The 21,070-nt window shown below is 42.7% G+C and overlaps 2 protein-coding genes across 3 annotated transcripts; one reads left to right on the top strand and one right to left on the bottom strand.

Annotated features, from left to right (window-relative positions):
• Positions 1 to 1,730: 1,730 nt before the first annotated feature.
• LOC123994848 (serine/arginine repetitive matrix protein 5-like) lies at positions 1,731 to 6,584 on the top strand. Of its 2 annotated transcripts, none has more exons than XM_046297898.1 (7): positions 1,731 to 1,963; positions 2,296 to 2,632; positions 2,740 to 2,874; positions 3,029 to 3,090; positions 3,212 to 3,307; positions 3,416 to 3,508; positions 3,763 to 4,332. In XM_046297898.1, exons 1-7 carry the CDS (start codon positions 1,961 to 1,963, stop codon positions 3,829 to 3,831), a joined length of 795 nt encoding a protein of 264 aa, XP_046153854.1. In that variant the 5' UTR covers positions 1,731 to 1,960; the 3' UTR covers positions 3,832 to 4,332. The 2 variants fall into 2 exon arrangements, with proteins under 2 accessions (XP_046153854.1, XP_046153855.1); XM_046297899.1 differs by lacking the exon at positions 3,763 to 4,332 and adding an exon at positions 5,255 to 6,584 and having other exon boundaries at positions 1,733 to 1,963.
• Positions 6,585 to 6,859: 275 nt separating this feature from the next.
• LOC123994849 (protein RD3-like) lies at positions 6,860 to 19,177 on the bottom strand. Its single transcript, XM_046297900.1, has 3 exons — positions 19,003 to 19,177; positions 14,664 to 14,990; positions 6,860 to 7,742 (listed from the first exon to the last, which is right to left on the bottom strand). Exons 2-3 carry the CDS (start codon positions 14,954 to 14,956, stop codon positions 7,385 to 7,387), a joined length of 651 nt encoding a protein of 216 aa, XP_046153856.1. The 5' UTR covers positions 14,957 to 14,990; positions 19,003 to 19,177; the 3' UTR covers positions 6,860 to 7,384.
• Between the last annotated feature and the right edge of the window lie 1,893 nt (positions 19,178 to 21,070).

Below are 21,070 nucleotides of genomic sequence, written 5' to 3' on the forward strand. Positions count from 1 at the left end.
CATTAAAATTTCCCACAGTTGTGTCAAGTTGGCTGGATGTCCTTTAGGTGGTGGACCATTCTTGATACACATGGGAGACTGTTGAGTGTGATAACCCCAGCAGCGTTGCAATTCCCAACACAAACCAGTGTGCCTGGCACCTACTACCATACCCCGTTCAAAGGCACTTAAATATGTTGTCTTGCCTCTTCATCCTCTAAATGGCACACATACACAATCCATGTCTCAATTGCCTCAAGGATGAAACAAAATCCTTCTTTAACCTGTCTCCTCTTCTTCATCTACACTGATTTGAAGTGGATTTAACAAGTTAGATCAATAAGGGATCATAGCATTCACCTGGTCAGTCTATGTCTTGGAAAGAGCAGGTATTTATAATGTTTTGTACACTCAGGCTATATCGCAACCATTTTGTTGAATAAAGCTAAAGTGATACCTGAGAGTGCAGGAGGAAAATAGTCAACAATAGTTCCTGTACTAGGCCATTGTAGCGGGTAAAGATGAAACTGACTACAGATACACTACATGGCCCAAATGATGCTTGTCTAACATCTCATTCCAAAATCATGGGCATTAAAATGGAGTTGGTCCCACCTTTGATGCTATAACAGCTTACTTTTGGCCATGTAGTGTGGCTAGATAAGTAGTACATTTGGCTGATGTAGTAGCCTATGTGTGATTTAGATGTAATGCTTAGAACACCAGCAGGCAATATTTAAAAAAAAAAATGCTTGATATGACTTTTTTTTAAGTTACAGAAAATTAATATGTATTACATTTTTGTTAATGTATAAATATTTATACTGTAATTTATGAATGTGGTTTTAAACAATATAAGAGTGACTCTGTGTGTGTTCTTTGACATGATTCCATTGCATTATCACCATCAACATTTTTTTCACAATCAGAACGGAGAAGGCGTGTTGTACATTTTCAAGGGCCAAGACACTAATTGTGCTATCAAGACAATCGGAGCTCTAGAAAGATGCCAGAGAGTCGGATGACCATTCAAAACGAATTTCCCAGTCGGAGCTCGTTTTTTTCATAGTTTCCAGTTGTCGTGAACTAATGCATCGTTCAAAACAACTGATAACTCGGAACTGGGAACTCGGCTATTTCCGAATTTTGACTTCAGTGTGTTCAACACAGCTGGGAGCACCGATTGAGAAAAATCGATTTGAACAGTCATCCAACACTGAATTCCAACTCGGGATCTCTGGCCTCTTTCTAGAGCTCCGACTTTCCAACCTGAAGATCACTGACGTCATGATTTGACCTGATATTCGCCCGAATTCCCAGTAGATTTGAACACCGCAACACTGAAGTCGGAAGTCTGACATTTCCGAGTTCTCCGTTATTTTGAATATGGCATAATGATTCTTCATCCTTTGACCACATAGACCGTGATTTGTCAGTGGATGACACGTCCGATGACTTGGCACGCAACCATTGGTTGTTGCGTCTCCTCGCCTAGCTATGGAACGCGCTCCCAAATTCCATGTTTTATTATGAGTTTATTTTAATAAGACATTGTTAATAAACTATGAGAGGTCAGGTTTATTCTGTATAAGGAGCATCAAATATGTCACTGAATTATTTTGTGTATTCAGGACTCGTGTATCCTATTAGAGACAGACATTTTCTCTCTTTCTGTTTTAATTATTACCTTGCTGCCAAGCCATCAAACCGAAAATAACGTGCCCGCATCGAGGTTTAAAATTATTGTGGTGTTCCTTTAATAAATTAACGGTGCATTGTGGGATGTAAAATGGCTCCATGGTGTTGTCAGCAAACTAGCCAACCAGTCAACTCTTACAGCCATAACGTTACATTTACAAATAACTACCCTCGATGAAGCATTGCTATTAATTTCTGAATCGTAGTATAGAGAATATAGCTTTGAGAATCAACAACTTTTATTGCATTCACCTCTTTTTTTTTCGTCGAAACAACAGCCACCATGGTAAGTACCTAGCGAGCTAGCTCCCTAGCCTTCTTCACTTCCGTTAACGTTATATGCAACTTGCTATTATATATGAGCGCTAACGTTAGCTAGCTAGCTAACTTGTCAGCGCAATTAGTAAGCCACCTTACCGAAATTCACCAGTGTCGATCTGATGGGTGACAACCGGAGAGAGTTATCGCCAACTTTATCCTAACTCCAATCTGCATGAACGGCTAGGCTAACTAATTTAGCCTACTAATCTACTGCTCTGTCTGGGTTTGTAAACTCAGACGAGCTTATGATAGAGGTTTGGCCTCACAATACTTACAGACTTACTTTATTTTTGTTAGTCTGCCGAAGTAGACAAATTGAGAAGTCAGTCCAGCACAAGAAGAGATGATAGAAGAAGTACTGAGTCCTCCACAAGAAGAGATGACATTAGAAGAGATGACAAAAGAAGTACAGAGACTGCCAGAAGAAGAGATGACAAAAGAAGTACTGAGACTTCCAGAAGAAGATATGACGGAAGAAGTACTGAGACTGCCACAAGAAGAGATGACCGAAGAAGTACTGAGACTGCCACAAGAAGAGATGACCGAAGAAGTACTGAGACTGCCACAAGAAGAGATGAGCGAAGAAGTACTGAGACCACCATAGGAAGAGATGACAGAAGAACAACAAGTACAGGTAATTTAATGGTCTGTGGTGATCACTTATCAGCTGATATCACGTGTGTGTGCCTACCTTGAAGTCATGGATAACACACACTGTGCTTCTGTATTTTTCTATTGAAGGGAAAGAAAAAATTAAAAGGAAAAGCCGCAGTAGATCATCTTCCTCCGCATCCAGCTCATCCTCATCATCGGGATCCTCTTCATCATCCTCATCCCGCTCCTCGTCTGGCAGTAGGAGTAGTTCGAGCAGCAGTGGTGAGTGTGCCAGTACATGTACCGTAGTTAAGACACAAATGTATCTGAAATATTTTTATGTATTTTTTAATTTGTATTTTATTTATATAAATATACAAAAAGCAGTTAAAGCCTGATTAAGTGTCTCAGTTAGATTTTGCAATCTCCTTTCTAGATTCCCACAGCAAGTCCAGAAAGAATTCTAAGAAAAGGAAAAAGGAAAAACAACTCAAAAAGGTAAATATTCATTAGTTTTCAGTAGCTAATTATTTTGTTGGTGTAGTCTGTACCTTGTTAGATATCAAATGGTAATTTTAAGATATTTCAAATATGCTCTGTTTTCACTCTGTTTTAAAAGAAAGGGAAAAGGGAGAAAAAGCTTAAACGGAAGAAGGACAAGAAAATGAAGACTGAGGAGGAAAGCGCTGGACCTGGACCTATTCAGATATCCAAGGTAGAAAACATTTATGGGGCTATTTTTTCCTAAAGGAAGTGCGCTACAGCCATACCTGTAGTTTGAAGCTATCTGAAAGCTGTCATTTTGAAATGAATTGTCTTTCAGTATTTAAAAGAGAGAAAGAGAAAAAGCAAGTTCAGCATGATTTCAGGAAAGAAGATAAAAATGAAATTGAAGAAGTCAAAGAAAGACAAGCTGGTGAGTATTCCATGACGGTTTTTACTTGCAATGATTGTGGTATGTGAAGGTTGTTTACTGACCTTAGTTGATTTCACTGATTCTAAGTTGACTTGCTCTTGGTGCTAGAGTCTGCTAAACGTGTGTGTGTGTGTGTGTGTGTGTGTGTGTGTGTGTGTGTGTGTGTGTGTGTGTGTGTGTGTGTGTGTGTGTGCATGTGTGTGTGTGTGCGTGCATACATGTATGCGTGCATACATACATGCATGCATACATAGATAGCAGTCAAAAGTTTGGACACCTACTCATTCAAGGTTTCTTTATTTTTACATTTTTCTACATTGTAGAATAATAGTGAGGACCTCAACTATGAAATAACACATGGAATCATGTAGCAAGCAGAAAAGTGTTAACATAAATCAATTTGACATTTTTCAAAGTAGCCACCCTTTGCCTTGACTTTAGCTTTGTACACTCTTGGCATTCTCTCAACCAGCTTCACCTGGAATGCTTTTCCAACTGTCTTGAAGGAGTTCCCACATATGCTGAGCACTTGTTGGCTGCTTTTCCTTCACTCTCCGGTCCAACTCATCCCAAACCGTCTTAATTGGGTGGAGGTTGATTGATTGTGAAGGCCAGGTCATCTGATGCAGCATTCCAACACTGCTTCTTGGTAGTTCTTACACAGCCTAGAGGTGGGTTGGGTCATTGTTGTGATAAAAACAAACAATAGTTCCACTAAGTGCAAACCAAATGGGATGGCATATCACTGCAGAATGCTGTGGTAGTCATGCTGGTTAACCTTGAATTCTAAATACATCAGACCGTGCTTAATGGTGGGAACCACACCTGCGGAGATCATCCGTTCACCTACTCAGCATCTCACAAAGACATGGCGGTTGGAACCAAACATATCAAATTTGGACTCATCAAACCAAAGAACAGATTTCCACCAGTCTAATGTCCATTTCTCATGTTTCTTGGCCCAAGCAAGTCTCTTTTCTTCTTGGTGTCCTTTATTAGTGGTTTCTTTGCAGAAATTTGACTATGAAGACCTGATTTCACGCAGCCTCCTCTAAACGGTTGATGTTGAGATGTCTGTTACTTGAACTCTGAAGCATTTATTTGGGCTCTAATTTCTGTGGCTGGTAACTCTAATGAACTTATCCTCTGAAGAGAAGGTAACTCTGGGTCTTCCTTTCCTGTGGCAGTCCTCGTGAGAGCCAGTTTCATCAGTACTTGATTTATTTTGCGACTGCACATCAAGAAACTTTCAAAGTTGTTGACATTCTCCTGATTGACTGACCTTCGTGTCTTTAAAGTAATGATGGACTGTCGTTTTGCTTATTTGAGCTATTCTTGCCATAATATGGACTTGGTCTTTTACCAGATAGGGCTATCTTCTGTATACCACCCCTACCTTGTCACAACACAGCTGATTGGCTCAAATGCATTAAGAAGGAAAGCAATTCCACAAATTAACTTTTAACAAGGCACACCTGTTAATTATAAGGCATCCCAGGTAACTACCTCATGAAGCTGGTTGAGAGAATGCCAAGAGTGTGCAACACTGTCAAGGCAAAGGGTGGCGACTTTGGAAAATATGACATTTTGTTTTATTAACACTTTTTTTGGTTACTACATGATTCCGTATGTGTTTTGATGTCTTCCCTATTATTCTTCAATATAGAAAACGGTAAAAATAAAGAACCCCTTGAATGAGTAGGTGTCAACTTTTGACTGATTTTGTGTGTTTTATTTTTTCAACAGAGAGACAAGAATCGCGCAGAACTGCTTGAATTCCTCAACTCCACGTTGTAATGCATGGACCGTCACCGTTAGTTGCGTTCCAGAATCTTCCACTTTTTTCCAGAACAGAACTCAGGGAAAGAAACCCATGTGATAAAGCTCTGAAAGAAAATACATTTTTAGGTTTATTATCACAGGAAGAGATTGGGGATATGGCCCAGGTTGTTTGAAAATGTCAGTAAAAGCTATGTCTCGGAATTTGACTTCGTGCTGTCACTTGGTTGCCGGCGCCTTTCTGCAGACTATTTGTAACCGATGCCTCTGTTTTGATTTTTAGAAGTAATTTTTACTATAATATTGAAGGAGCCAGTCGCTGACTTTTTGTCTGTATGTTTGCTAAGCAAGATAGTGTTGCTGTGGTGGAATTTACTATCATCTGCAAAGATCTTAGTGATGAACAACCTACCCGAGTTCAAATTGTATTTGTTTTCTTTGGGATTGATCAAAGGGGCAATCTGCTGTTGCTAAATCAATTTTTAGATTTAAATGAATGATATACTCGTTTATTCTCGAAGAATATAACTTTTATAGATACCTAACTGTCGTACCCCACCAGGACCCAAAATAAATATAAGCTTGTTTTAAATGTAAACAAACACTATATAGTCTTTAAACATAGTTTTAACCATCATTTGGCTGTCATGGATGGTCAGTCCTTGTTTTCATAGCTCTGTCCATGAGTTTGTTATCCAATTTCTCCAGCCCCATAGCTGAGCTATGTACCTAATCAATGGCAGGGTGTCTGCTTTGTTATTGTTTTGAACTGCAGATTTCCCCCTTTAAGCATACCTGGCACAATGGAACAAAGGAAAAGTGCCAACTCTGTCCATTTTTCTCTCCAGGCAGGCTCAAAGTATTTGAAATCAAATACTATTTGAACCCAGATGTGATGAACAAAGATTTGTGTAAGCTTCATTGTAGTGTAATCTGTCAAATAAAACACCAGTCTGGCATTGCATTGTTTGATGATCTATGTTTTAAAGAACAGACAAAACTGTCCTGCAGCTAACTCTTGACTGTATCCCCTGGAGTTTTATTTCTTTAATGGTTGGTGTTTAAGACATCTATATTTAATATATCAGATTCATCTATAGAATGTACAAATCTGAGACCTGTAACTGGATGTCATCCCATGTAAATCAAATGTATTTTGGATGAGTGTTATACTTTGTGAAGGCAACTTGATTTGTGACAGTCCACTCAATACAACAGCTCTTTTCTCAACAGCAATAAACTGCTGCTGTTATACTCTACAGTAGTGATGTAAAATGTTCCGATACAAAACATCCATTCCCTTTGTATGTGAATTATTGCTGCCATTGTGAAACTGTTGTGAGATAGTTTGTCCTGTATCTAGGATTTGTCAATTTTCTTGGACACAGCAAATAGCACAGGCTCCTGGATATTAGTTGCTATGCAATAAAACAGTGCCTATATACTTACCACTTAGAAAATGTGGATTTTCTGCTTCTCTCTTGAGAAAATGCCATAAGAAAGTGATGGGCTTTCAAAATATTTGCACAGAAATAAGTCAATAGCAATGAAGTAAGACTGACAACACAGACGTGAATCAAGATGCGCTGTATTCCAACTAAATAATTAAAAGATCGATACAATTTCATACTGAACATAGTGTAATAGACCAGTCAGTGATACATTTTCTTTTTTAGCTATAAAGCTGTTTTTAGTACTACTTCCCTTTTACAGTTCTAAAAATGTCACAGAACTTCTTGTTAATTGCTTTTAATGTAAGTCTCATTAGTTTTAAGTATAAATAGTTACCAAGAATTAAGTTGAAAAGGCACTGTAAATGTATAATTTACAAGACAAAGATTTCAATAGTACAGTACAGCAAATAAGGTGTCTGACAATCACATTGTGAAGTATTCTAAGCATAGCTCCCCAGTCAAAAGCATTCAATAGGGATCACCCCATCCCTTCAAAGGAGAGGATGGGAGAGATGTCTCCTATTTCTCTCCATTATTTTGCAAAGCAGACTGGGCAGGTTCCGGGGGGATTATTATAGGCTACATCTCACTAGCTTCTCTCCGTCCCCCGCTGAACCACAACACTGTCTTGTGGATCCCCAGCTCAGATGGCCTTGGTAGTGTAAAGCCCTTTGTGTCTGAAGTCAGGCATGCTCCTAACCCTCTGGGCCCTGTCAGCCCTCTCTTCCAGCGCCTTCTCCACGTCTTCCGACACAGTCTTCAGCTCGCCCTCCCCCCTGGTCGAGGTCAGGCCCACGGTGCTGCCAAAGGGGTTGATTTTGATGCGTGACTTGAAGTTCATGAGAGACATGCTCATGGCCCGCTTGTTGTTCCACTGGCGCGAGAACCGCTGTGCCTCCTGCTCCTCCCTCAGGCGGTCCAGGGCCTCGAGGATGACAGAGCGGAAAAGGGCCAACACCTCCTGCATCTCTGGCTCGTTCTCAGTCACCACCTGGCGGAACCTGGACGTCAGGTAGGGAACAAGGAAAGAGAGAGAAGTCACATCAGTCTCAGCTGGGGTTGCAAAATTCCTGGAACTCTCCATATATTCCCTGGTTTTCCTGAAATCCTGGATGGACAATTACAGATTTCCTGCTTATTCCCTCCCAATTTCGGGGAAACCAGGGAATTTAATGAAAGTTCCAGGAATTTTGAAACCCTGAACCCTCAGCAATGTGTGACTGGTCGGGTTTCGAACACAAGTTTCCTTTGCGCTACATGACTGTTAGGTTAGCCCCCTGAGCTCCAGCCAAGGAATTACCTCAGGGAGCCAGCGCAGGTCTTCATGTTGCTGGCCAGGGTTCAAATCCGGGTATCTTGCACACCACAATACTTTTTAAGCCTACTGAGCTAAAGCCTAGGCATTGATACCGAGGAGCCAACACAACTCTTCAGGCTCAGGTACTCATCACACGAGCATGGTTCCCAACCACCCCCAATACACATGCATCTGGATTGAATGATGTTTCATCTGTGGATTTTAAAATGGTACAAACCAAGAGACCTTTTGCCACCCGCTATAATCAATAGCTTTGTTTCACTTTGCCTGGTTATGGTTTCAGGGAAAAACTGTGCGCATCCACTTTTACTCATGGAGGGGTCAAAGGAGCGTACATTTGAAACGCGTGGGAAGGGGATGAGCGCGGGCTATTCCACTCACCAGCTTATACCATTCTCACTATACATTTACATTTACATTTAAGTCATTTAGCAGACGCTCTTATCCAGAGCGACTTACAAATTGGTGCATTCACCTTATGACATCCAGTGGAACAGCCACTTTACAATAGTGCATCTAAATATTTTAAGGGGGGTGAGAAGGATTACTTTATCCTATCCTAAGTATTCCTTAAAGAGGTGGGGTTTCAGGTGTCTCCGGAAGGTGGTGATTGACTCCGCTGTCCTGGCGTCGTGAGGGAGTTTGTTCCACCATTGGGGAGCCAGAGCAGCGAACAGTTTTGACTGGGCTGAGCGGGAACTGTACTTCCTCATATACCACCACAACATGTGCTATCACTAATGCACTAGAAAAACATTTCATCCAAAAAAGCCTATTATATAGTTAACTGCCAAAATAAAGGAAACACCAACATTAAGTGTTTTAGTAGGGTGTTAATAAGGCGTCAGGCCACCACGAGCCACCAGATAAGCTTTAATGCGCCTTGGCATAGAAGTGTCTGGAACTCTATTGAGGGATGCGACACCATTCTTCCCATGAGAAATTCCATAATTTGGTGTTTTGTTGATGGTGGTGGAAAATGCTTTCTCAGGCACCGCTCCAGAATCTCCCATAATTTGTTCAATTGGGTTGAGATCTGGTGACTGAGACACACGCACACGCACACGCACACACACACCCTTAAAACCCCTTATGCTACTTTGCGACCTATCTTTCAAAGTCATTGAGATCTCTTCCTCTAGCCATGGAAGCCAAAATTATGGTCAACTGGGCATTTTTATACATGACCATAAGCATGATCTGATGTTAATCGCTTAATAAGCTCAGAAAACCACTCCTGTTTTGAAAGCATGTGTATTGAAAGCATGTGCTGCTTCCATATACTTTGCATCCTTTATTTTGGCAGACCTGTATATCGGAAGAGCATCTCTGCTTTTCCCCATGCTTTTGTGACATCAGTGCTCTCAAATCCCTTGCCCATCAAATCAAATCAAATCTAATTGTATTTGTCACATACACATGGTTAGCAGATGTTAATGCGAGTGTAGCGAAATGCTTGTGCTTCTAGTTCCGACAATGCAGTGATAACCAACAAGTAATCTAACTAACAATTCCAAAACTACTGTCTTATACACAGTGTAAGGGGATAAAGAATATGTACATAAGGATATATGAATGAGTGATGGTACAGGGCAGCATACAGTAGGTGGTATCGTGTACAGTATATACATATGAGATGAGTATGTAGACAAAGTAAACAAAGTGGCATTGTTAAAGTGGCTAGTGATACATGTATTACATAAGGATGCAGTCGATGATATAGAGTACAGTATATATGTATGCATATGAGATGAATAATGTAGGGTAAGTAACATTATATAAGGTAGCATTGTTTAAAGTGGCTAGTGATATATTTACATAATTTCCCATCAATTCCCATTATTAAAGTGGCTGGAGTTGGGTCAGTGTCAATGACAGTGTGTTGGCAGCAGCCACTCAATGTTAGTGGTGGCTGTTTAACAGTCTGATGGCCTTGAGATAGAAGCTGTTTTTCAGTCTCTCGGTCCCAGCTTTGATGCACCTGTACTGACCTCGCCTTCTGGATGATAGCGGGGTGAACAGGCAGTGGCTCGGGTGGTTGATGTCCTTGATGATATTTATGGCCTTCCTGTAACATCGGGTGGTGTAGGTGTCCTGGAGGGCAGGTAGTTTGCCCCCGGTGATGCGTTGTGCAGACCTCACTACCCTCTGGAGAGCCTTACGGTTGAGGGCGGAGCAGTTGCCGTACCAGGCGGTGATACAGCCCACCAGGATACTCTCGATTGTGCATCTGTAGAAGTCTGTGAGTGCTTTTGGTGACAAGCCGAATTTCTTCAGCCTCCTGAGGTTGAAGAGGCGCTGCTGCGCCTTCTTCACGACGCTGTCAGTGTGAGTGGACCAATTCAGTTTGTCTGTGATGTGTATGCCGAGGTACTTAAAACTTGCTACCCTCTCCACTACTGTTCCATCGACGTGGATAGGGGGGTGTTCCCTCTGCTGTTTCCTGAAGTCCACAATCATCTCCTTAGTTTTGTTGACGTTGAGTGTGAGGTTATTTTCCTGACACCACACTCCGAGGGCCCTCACCTCCTCCCTGTAGGCCGTCTCGTCGTTGTTGGTAATCAAGCCTACCACTGTTGTGTCGTCCGCAAACTTGATGATTGAGTTGGAGGCGTGCGTGGCCACGCAGTCGTGGGTGAACAGGGAGTACAGGAGAGGGCTCAGAACGCACCCTTGTGGGGCTCCCGTGTTGAGGATCAGCGGGGAGGAGATGTTGTTGCCTACCCTCACCACCTGGGGGCGGCCCGTCAGGAAGTCCAGTACCCAGTTGCACAGGGCGGGGTCGAGACCCAGGGTCTCGAGCTTGATGACGAGCTTGGAGGGTACTATGGTGTTGAATGCCGAGCTGTAGTCGATGAACAGCATTCTTACCAAGGTATTCCTCTTGTCCAGGTGGGTTAGGGCAGTGTGCAGTGTGGTTGAGATTGCGTCGTCTGTGGACCTATTTGGGCGGTAAGCAAATTGGAGTGGGTCTAGGGTGTCAGGTAGGGTGGAGATGATATGGTCCTTGACTAGTCTCTCAAAGCACTTCATGATGACGGAAGTGAGTGCTACGGGGTGGTAGTCGTTTAGCTCAGTTACCTTAGCTTTCTTGGGAACAGGAACAATGGTGGCCCTCTTGAAGCATGTGGGAACAGCAGACTGGTATAGGGATTGATTGAATATATCCGTAAACACACCGGCCAGCTGGTCTGCGCATGCTCTGAGGGCGCGGCCGGGGATGCCGTCTGGGCCTGCAGCCTTGCGAGGGTTAACACGTTTAAATGTCTTACTCACCTCGGCTGCAGTGAAGGAGAGACCGCATGTTTTCGTTGCAGGCCGTGTCAGTGGCACGGTATTGTCCTCAAAGCAGGCAAAAAAGTTATTTAGTCTGCCTGGGAGCAAGACATCCTGGTCCGTGACTGGGCTGGGTTTCTTCTTGTAGTCCGTGATTGACTGTAGACAGACCCTGCCACATGCCTCTTGTGTCTGAGCCGTTGAATTGAGATTCTACTTTGTCTCTGTACTGACGCTTAGCTTGTTTAATAGCCCTGCGGAGGGAATAGCTGCATTGTTTATATTCGGTCATGTTACCAGACACCTTGCCCTGATTAAAAGCAGTGGTTCGCGCTTTCAGTTTCACGCGAATGCTGCCATCAATCCACGGTTTCTGGTTAGGGAATGTTTTTATCGTTGCTATGGGAACGACATCTTCAACGCACGTTCTAATGAACTCGCACACCGAATCAGCGTATTCGTCAATATTTTTATCTGACGCAATACGAAACCAGTAAAGCAGGTAGATAGCTAACGATGGCCCCTCTGTCTGCATGAACAGCAGGGCATGGGGAGAGACAGGAAGGCTTGCCAACTAAAGCCACTTACTCCCCTCAAGACAAGGCTGATAAGTTCTTAGGATGCCTTTAAATAGACCAGCCCCCACCAGCCCTTTACTCCAGTTGATTTGGCAGATTGGCCTCCAGTGTTTTCTGTTCCCTCCACCAACTCACTCTCTCTCTCTCTCTCTCTCTGCCTTTTCAATATTAACGTGGGTACATTTTCTCTCCACAGAAGGAAAATCACAATCAAATATCTGAACTCTATCTCAACAGCTACTGTACATTATACTGCACATCGTAAGTTTTTCACAATTGTCCAGGAATAATGATCCTCTGCACGTACAAAACCAGTGGGAGTTGATTTACCTGAAACCACCTCTCATTCCCCAATGGGCTTCCTTCCAGTACCTGTGGTTAATATTCAATTATCACCTGACTGAGCCCTCGGATAACACCTAGGTCAGTACCACCTTTCCACAAATAGATCAACTAGCACCAACTAACGATTAGTGCAAGACACCTGAGACAACCAATCGATAGCTTCACCTTTCCCAATTTGAACTGCTTTGTGCTGAGCAGGGTAGTGTTCATTTGGCATCAAATGGACTAAAACAGGAAGGGACTACCTAGAGTTGGGGGGGGCACATTCAGAACGTAGTGTTGAGAGAACAAACGGTCTTTTGTTAGATAACAGGAGCCAGGTGCAAGATAACGGTATCGAGCATGAGCGCATAGATATTCTTCACAGCAAGTTACATCTATCAACTGGAGCGCCCGGGGGCTGGTACCAGCTCGTACGACAACAATCAACGATAGGCTGGGTGAGTTTAAACCACGCCCCAGTCTCTACTCTGACAGGCCGGCTCGGAAGCAGGAACTATTTCTGTCAGGGTATATTTGTAATATCTTTGTCAAGAACAAGTCAGTTCTCTGTTTGCCCTGCGAGGTGGGACAGAGAGCCCGTATATACGAAAATTGCATTTACCACTTATTGCTTAGCTAATAAAAGATATATAGTATACAATCGGTGACTCGTTATCATATTTATCCTGATACCAGATTCGAATTGACGCAACTCTAACAATTGGTGACCCCGAACGTGATCTGGTAAAGGACATCAAAACTATTAAGCTCTCTGATGCAGGCACTTACACCCTCGGACTACAAAGGACCGGGACAGACACAATGGGTGTGTTTTCTATTAAGGTGCTGCCAAAACCACAGAGGTCCCAGACAAACCAGAGCCAGACACACTCCTCTACTACCCCTGGACCAAGCCTTCCACCCACCACCACTGTGTCAAATCCCATTCAGGTAATTAACGTTAGAGACGATTCAGCTATTGATCAATTAGGCACTGAGACTGGTTTTGATGGTAGGGACAATTTGTGGCTGTCTTATATGAGGTATACAGCTAAGACCCTGAAAAGAAAGGACTGCATTATATGTGGTCATGCTAGACCTGTTCTGGCTACACACCCATTTGCTATAGGAGAAGGAGAGGAGTGGTTGTGTATTCTGAGAAGTTTTTACTAGGTTAAGCCCAATTCAACCCTCTGTTCCTATTTGAGCCTTGTGTTTCCTACAGTACCTCCTCATCGGGCCCCTTTGGGTGTTAAGGCGTATGGGGGCAATTACAGTTGCATAATGGGTACAGGTAAAGGCATAGACTATGGGAGATTGCCTGGAGCTGATTGCAGTAGTAACATGACCATCAATGCCACTTGGCCAGTTGCAGGCTTAAACCAAACTAGTGGTCTGGCTGATGTGTGGTGGATATGTGGACCCAAAAGAGTACTGAGACCCATTCTTAGAGGAGACTGGCAAGGTACGTGTGCTCTGACCAGTTAGATAATTCCACTGACCATTGTTGATGTTACTGCTGAACAGCTGTTGGGTTCTGTATCCAGGGAGCCTGAAAACATTCCATCCCATGGGAGACATAGACGTAGTGCTCCATGGACTTAGGATGTAGTTGACATACACACTAATCTGTTGGGGGTTACTGTTGGGGTTCCTCATGAATTTCAGGCATTGGGTAGGAATGACGGACTCTGGCACTTACTACCTATTATAGGTCCAGCCGTAGTGGATGCAAGACAGACTGCATGGATCAATTATATCTACTATAATCAACAGCGTTTTGTGAATTACTCCCGTGATGCACTCACTAGTATGTTTGAACAGCTGGAGGCCACATCTAGGGTTGCCAGACAGAATAGACTTGGTAGTATATCTAAGGCCCTTAGTGGGCTTGATGCACAGGCCGGCTCAGAAGCAGGAACTATTTCTGTCAGGGTATATTTATAATATCTTTGTCAAGAACAAGTCAGTTCTCTGTTTGCCCTGCGAGGTGGGACAGAGAGCCCGTATATGCGAAAATTGCATTTACCACTTATTGCTTAGCTAATAAAAAATACATAGTATACAATCGGTGACTCATTATCATATTTATCCTGATACCAGATTCGAATTGACGCAACTCTAACAGGAGTAAGAGGGTAATCGATCATGAGAACACCATAGAATCAATGGGGGTCAAGGGTTGGATAGATAACTTAGGATAGGATAAAGTAACCCCCCCCCCTTAAAATATTTAGATGCACTATTGTAAAGTGGCTGTTCCACTGGATGTCATAAGGTGAATGCACCAATTTGTAAGTCGCTCTGGATAAGAACGTCTGCTAAATGACTTAAATATAAATGTAAATAACTTGACCAGAAGGCCAGTGTAGATTATGGGGTTAAGTAAAGAAACAAATAAGGTCAAGACAAGGGTTTTTCACCTCAGTATGACGGTTCCACAGTAGGACGGATGCACCTTGGAGCACAGGTCCTCCAGGCCCAGCCTCTCGCCAGTCGACACATTGTAGGTGTTGCGTGGCGTGTTGACCAGCCAGGTGTAGTCCACGCCTGTCTGAAGGCGCCGGTACTCGTTGTCCCTCTCACGCTGCATCCTCTCTGCCTCCTTCAGCTGCCAGCTGAGCTCCAGCATCAGGGTGTCTGTGACCACGTCAGATGGGTCCCGCCGTGGACTCCGGTAGTCCGGCTCGCTGCTCCAACCGAACCACGAGGCCATCACCACTGTTGCCTTGTCCCCCTTTTACCATGTGCTTGCATGGGAGGAACCAGAGCGTAAGAAGAGAACATGGTGTAATTCAGTACATGGCATACAGTGCATTTGGGAAGTATTCAGAACCCTTGACTTTTTTTTTCGACATTTTGATAAGTTACAAGCCTTATTCTGAAATAGATTTTTTTTAATGTAAATGTCATCAATCTACACACGATACCCCATAATGACAAAGCGCAAACAGAAATGCCTTATATAAATAAGTATTCAGACTCTTTGCTATAAGACTAGAAATTGTGCTCAGGTGCATCCTGTTTCCATTGATCATCCTTGAGATGTTTCTACAACTTAGTTGGAGTCCACCTGTGGTAAATTCAATACTTAAATGGAAGAAGCTTGGAATTAAAAGGCACATGACAGCCTGCATGGAGTTTGCCAAAAGGCACCTAAAGGACTCTCAGACCATGAGAAACAAGATGGTCTGGTCTGATGAAACCAAGATTGGACGCTTAGGTGCAAGCGCCATGTCTGGAGGAAACCTGGCACGGGATGTTTTTCAGTAGTAGGGACTAGGAGACTTTGTCAGAATTGAGGGAAAGGCGAACGGAGCAAAGTACAGAGATCCTTGATGAAAACCTGCTCTGGAGAGTTCAGGACCTCAGACTGGGGTGAAGGTTCACCTTTCAATAGGACAACGACCCTAAGCACACAGCCAAGACAACGCAGGAGTGGCTTCGGGACACGTCTCTGACTGTCCTTGAGTGGCCCAGCCAGAGTCCGGACTTGAACACGATCGAACATCTCTGGAGACCTGAAAATAGCTGTGCAGCGATGCTCCCCATCCAACCTGACAGAGCTTGTGAGGATATGCAGAGAAATATGGAAGAAACTCCCCAAATACAGGTATGCCTAGCTTGTAACGTCATGCTCAAGAAGACTTGAGACTGTAATCGCTGCCAAAGCTGCTTAAACAAAGTACTGTCTAAAGAGTTTGAATACTTATGTAAATGTGATATTTCCGTTTTTATTTTATTTTATATATATTAGCAAAAATGTCTAAAAATCTGTTTTTGCTTTGTCATTTATGAAGTATTGTGTTTTATTCCAATTTAGAATAAGGCTGTAACGTAACAACATTTTGACAAAGTCAAGGGGCTTGAATACTTACCGAATGCACTGTAATTCTTTGCCTCCGCACCAAAAGAAAAGTATACTGTGTTTGCTAGGTTGTGGTATGGATTGTTTGTCTGAAAGGGTTGCTTTTGTGCAATGACGTTTTTCTCAGTATACTGTATCTTTGATGAACCAGGTCAACTAAATGGAAATGGCACTGTACTAAAATACATTGCATCATTTTAATCTTAATCAATTTTATAATCTTATATTTTGTATAAGTGAGGTTTGTTAGTAATTTCTTGATATTGCTGGATGGATTGGGTGAATGTCTAGATAGTCTGTTTAGCCTAGGTTGTGGTCACATCAATGTAACCCATGGGAGGTACAGGTACTGTGTGTACCTCGTTACCTCGTTTGGAGGCTGTCTCCCCCGGACAGGCTGTTATCACAGATTTAAAAAATATCCCTAAAGGGGAACAGCACAGAGATAGTTGTCTCTCTCACACACACTCCTGTTATTCAGGTGTCTGTACAAGCCAAAGCACATAATATCCCTTCACATCCACTATCATTGTGTTTGTGTTCCAAATGGCACCCTGTTCCCTACATAGTGCACTACTTCATGGATCAATCACAACCAAAGTTGCTTACTTCCAATTCATGTCAAACTCTTCAGGGTTGCCATGTCCATTAAAACTGAGGAGGCCGTGTTATACATTTGTACAATTTATTTTTACCTTTATCCTAGTAAGGCAAGTCAGTTAAGAACAAGTTCTTATTTTCAATGACGGCCTAGGAACAGTGGGTTAACTGCCTGTTCAGGGGCAGAATGACAGATTTGTACCTTGTTGGGGGTTTGAACTTGCAACCTTCCGGTTACTAGACCAACGCTCTAACCACTAGGCTACCCTGGTATTAGGCTACCCTGGTATTGTTTGTTATACGCATAATTAATCGAAAGATAATGAATTTGGCCATCAGTGCCACTTCAAAAAAAGTATGTGCACTGTATTGGCTTGATTTTGTCTTCTAGTTTTGGGGGAGATTTTGATATCAATTTATATTTTGTATGTTTGTGTTGGTTTTGTATTGTAAAGAGTGTGTTTATAAACATATGCTTCAGGGGCGTATTGGACAGAGAGAGACGGCATGCGATAAATCCAATTATGTACACTGAACAAAAATATAAACGCAACATGTAAAGTGTTGGTCCCATATTTCATGAGCTGAAATAAAAGATCCCAGACATTTTCCATTCACACAAAAATTCTGTGCACACATTTGTTTACATCCGTGATGGAGAGCATTTCTCCTTTGCCAAGATAGTCCATTCACCTGACAGGTGTGGCATATAAAGAAGCTGATTACACAGAATGATCATTTAACAGGTGCACCTTGTGCTGGGGACAATAAAAGGCCACTCTAAAATGTGCAGTTTTGTCACACAACACAATGCCACAGATGTCTCAGGTTTTGAGGGAGTGTGCAATTGACATGCTGACTACTGGAATGTCCACCAGAGCTGTTGCCAGAGAATTCAATGTTAATTTCTCTACCATAAGCCGCCTCGAGCGTTGTTATAGAGAATTAGGTAGTTACGTCCAACCAGTCTCACAACCGCAGACCACGTATGTGGCGTCGTGTGGTTGAGTGGTTTGCTGATGTCAACATTGTGAACAGAGTGGTGGCCGTGGGATTATGGTATGGGCAGTCATAAGCTATGGACAGACAACAAATACAATTGCATTTTATCGATGGCAGTTTGAATGCACAGATCTACTGTGACGAGATTTGTCGTGCCATTCATGCCCGACCCCATGTCGCAAGGATCTATACATAATTCCTGGAAGGTGAAAATGCCCCAGTTCTTCCATGGCCTGCATACACACCAGATATGTCACCCGTTGAGTATGTTTTGGATGCTCCGGATCGACATGTACGACAGCATGTTATCCAACAGCATGTTATCCAACAATATCCAGGAACTTCACACAGCCATTGAAGTGTGAGACAACATACCACAGGCCACAATCAACAGCCTGATCAACTCTTTGCGAAGGAGATGTGTCGCGCTGCATGAGGCAAATGGTGGTCACACCAGATGACTGGTTTTCTGATCCATGCAGCTACCTACTTTCTTTTTTAAGGTACAGTGCCTTGCGAAAGTATTCGGCCCCCTTGAACTTTGCGACCTTTTGCCACATTTCAGGCTTCAAACATAAAGATATAAAACTTTATTTTTTTGTGAAGAATCAAGAACAAGTGGGACACAATCATGAAGTGGAACGACATTTATTGGATATTTCAAACTTTTTTAACAAATCAAAAACTGAAAAATTGGGCGTGCAAAATTATTCAGCCCCCTTAAGTTAATACTTTGTAGCGCCACCTTTAACTGCGATTACAGCTGTAAGTCACTTGGGGTATGTCTCTATCAGTTTTGTTGACATGCCTGTTGCCTGTTGCTGACATGCCTCATTAGTCCTGATCTTTAGGACTAAGATCTGATCAAAATCGGTTGACAATGCCTCTTTTAATCGTCTACACCCGTCTGAAAATGTGGGCATTCTCAGAATGTGAACATGATCCGGACACAGGTTGCATGTCAGCACCAGCCATAAACACGGCTAATAATGTACTAATTAGCTCAAACACATGGAATTTTCTAGTTAATTGGCTTGCCTGTTTTTTAATTGTCATGCAATTGTAGGTAGGTGTTATTAGATTTAAGGTTAAAGATGTTCTCGTCTAATGTATAGTGCTTCTATCTCAGACAGGAAATTCATCCAACAAATACATTTATGTGACTACATTTCCCACATTTAACACCCTGACTACCAGAAATCTCACTTGACACACAGTATTGTAGTCCATAGTGCTACTATAAATTTCCCCTTGAACTAAAACAAAGCATTGAATGAATAAACTCTGCTTACCTGAACTCTTGTTAGTCTCGGGACCTATAGCAGGAAGTGAATTCACAGTGGAGTGAATATATGATAAGTCCTTGGACCAAAAGACAGATGTAGAGAGAGAGAGAGATGTTGGTGAAAGACGTATTTCTGTTGGTCGCACGGGACTCTGATACTTCACAAGCAGGAGGGGGATTATTTGAGCACACACACTCTTAATCGGTCTTATACAGTAACCCCCACCCTTTTCTCCCCCCCCCGGGAGGCCTGGCCTGTTGTTTCTTGTTCCAGAAGGTTGGGGGCACTGTCTCAAAGGGAAAAAGCGGATCACAGCTCCTGATGAGGTGCTTGGTAAAGCCTCTTACGACTCCCTGTTGCCATAGCAATGCTCCTAAGCCTATTTGGCCTCAATAAGCTCTATCAGCTGAGAGGGAGGTAGAGAGATAAAAGGAGGGGGGAAGAGAGAGAGATGACAAGACTGATGGGTCGACCCAGACGCCTTTTAATAGCCCCTCGGAAGACTACAGTGCCCATTTTTGGCTTCTCTGAATATACGCCTCTTTGGCTCTGTCCAGTGGTTGGCTGCATCATTACAATACAAAAAATGTAACTCATTGCTATGTCACATCAATGGGGCGGTCCTTAGAAAAGCTGCTCTCAGCGGACTTGATCGGGACACAGACATCGCTGGATTCCTATTTTTTTAAACCTTTATTTAACTAGGCAAGTCAGTTAAGAACAAAAGCTAATGTACAATGACAGCCTACCCTGGCCAAGCCCCAACATGGACAACGCTGGGCCAATTGTGCACCGACCTATGGGACTCCCAATCACGGCCGGATGTGATACAGCCTGGAATCAAACCAGGGCTGTAGTGACACTTCTAGCACTGAGATGCAGTGCCTTAGACCACTCGGGAACTCTTTTGAGCTGGTGGTTTTAAATATATAACTTTCATAGCTGTACGATAAAGAATAAGTAAATAAGTAATATTCTGTTTAAGTCAAAAACTTGTTTTTACTTCTGAAACAGATGGGGCTGGATTAAGAAATCATAGGCCCCTGTAAACCCCTGCATCAATCAGGCCCTGGAGAAAGACACAAAGCACGTCAGTAGCACCAAGATAAAGGGCTCTTTTCACAGCACATCTCCTTTCACATCTCCCCTCGGATGGACACATGCTGTTCGAATGACCAAAATGTTGATGTGGACGTTCACATATTTCACATATTTTGACTATCCCTAATGTCAATATTTGGGTAATGCAATAAAGCAGTTGAAATATTTTTGGTAGATGTTCCTAAAACTGATTGTAACTATATATCGACATATTATAAAGTATGAAAAGGCTTATTCATTCACGTCGTTAGTTGACTATGTTATCATCATATTTGAATATGGTTTATTATACTTTTATTATGTATGAGATCATATGGGTTGAAAAATAGCGTAGACACTAACTCCGCCATAGTTAGTTGGACAAAGCCTACGGAGAAAATGAATTGCATTTGTGTAGTGTTTTTGGATAAAAAAGGCAAAAATAAGGTCTGTGTCATGCAGGTGATAGAGGACCCAGAAGCGACTTAACAGAAACAGAGTTTATTCAAATCCAAACAGGGAGTAACAGAAATCCTTTGTCTGTAATAACAAGAGACAGACTGCAGGTCTTCGCATCAGTAGACATGCTCAGCATCTGATGAAGGCAAAAACACGACAGGACAGGGCGAAACACAATCACAGCATTACAAAACAAGAACCGATGGACAGGAAAACACAAAGGAATAAATAGGGACTCTAATCAGGGGAAAGGATCGGGAACAGGTGTGGGAAGACTAAATGATGATTAGGGGAATAGGAACAGCTGGGAGCAGGAACAACGATAGAGAGAGGAGAGAGAGGGAGGGGGAGAGAGAGGGATAGAAAAAGGGAACGAACCTAATAAGACCAGCAAAACAACAGAAGGAAAAGCAAAATGACAAGATGATATAAGACAAAACATGACAGTACCCCCCACTCACCGAGCGCCTCCTGGCGCTCTCGAGGAGGAACACTGGCGGCAACGGAGGAAATCATAGATCAAACGGTCCAGCAC

Source organism: Oncorhynchus gorbuscha, linkage group LG14 (assembly GCF_021184085.1).
Source record: "Oncorhynchus gorbuscha isolate QuinsamMale2020 ecotype Even-year linkage group LG14, OgorEven_v1.0, whole genome shotgun sequence".
NCBI classification, from domain to species: Eukaryota; Metazoa; Chordata; class Actinopteri; order Salmoniformes; family Salmonidae; genus Oncorhynchus; species Oncorhynchus gorbuscha.

What these genes read in the sequence shown, in the direction of transcription:
- LOC123994848 (XM_046297898.1), top strand. An exon ending in GAGTAGTTCGAGCAGCAGTG is followed by an intron (nt 2,875 to 3,028) that starts GTGAGTGTGCCA and finishes TCTCCTTTCTAG; the next exon opens with ATTCCCACAGCAAGTCCAGA. An exon ending in GACCTATTCAGATATCCAAG is followed by an intron (nt 3,308 to 3,415) that starts GTAGAAAACATT and finishes ATTGTCTTTCAG; the next exon opens with TATTTAAAAGAGAGAAAGAG.
- LOC123994849 (XM_046297900.1), bottom strand. Translation starts at nt 14,956, where the DNA reads ATGGCCTCGTGGTTCGGTTGGAGCAGCGAGCCGGACTACCGGAGTCCA. An exon ending in TGTGGAACCGTCATACTGAG is followed by an intron (nt 7,743 to 14,663) that starts GTGAAAAACCCT and finishes CCTGACGTCCAG; the next exon opens with GTTCCGCCAGGTGGTGACTG.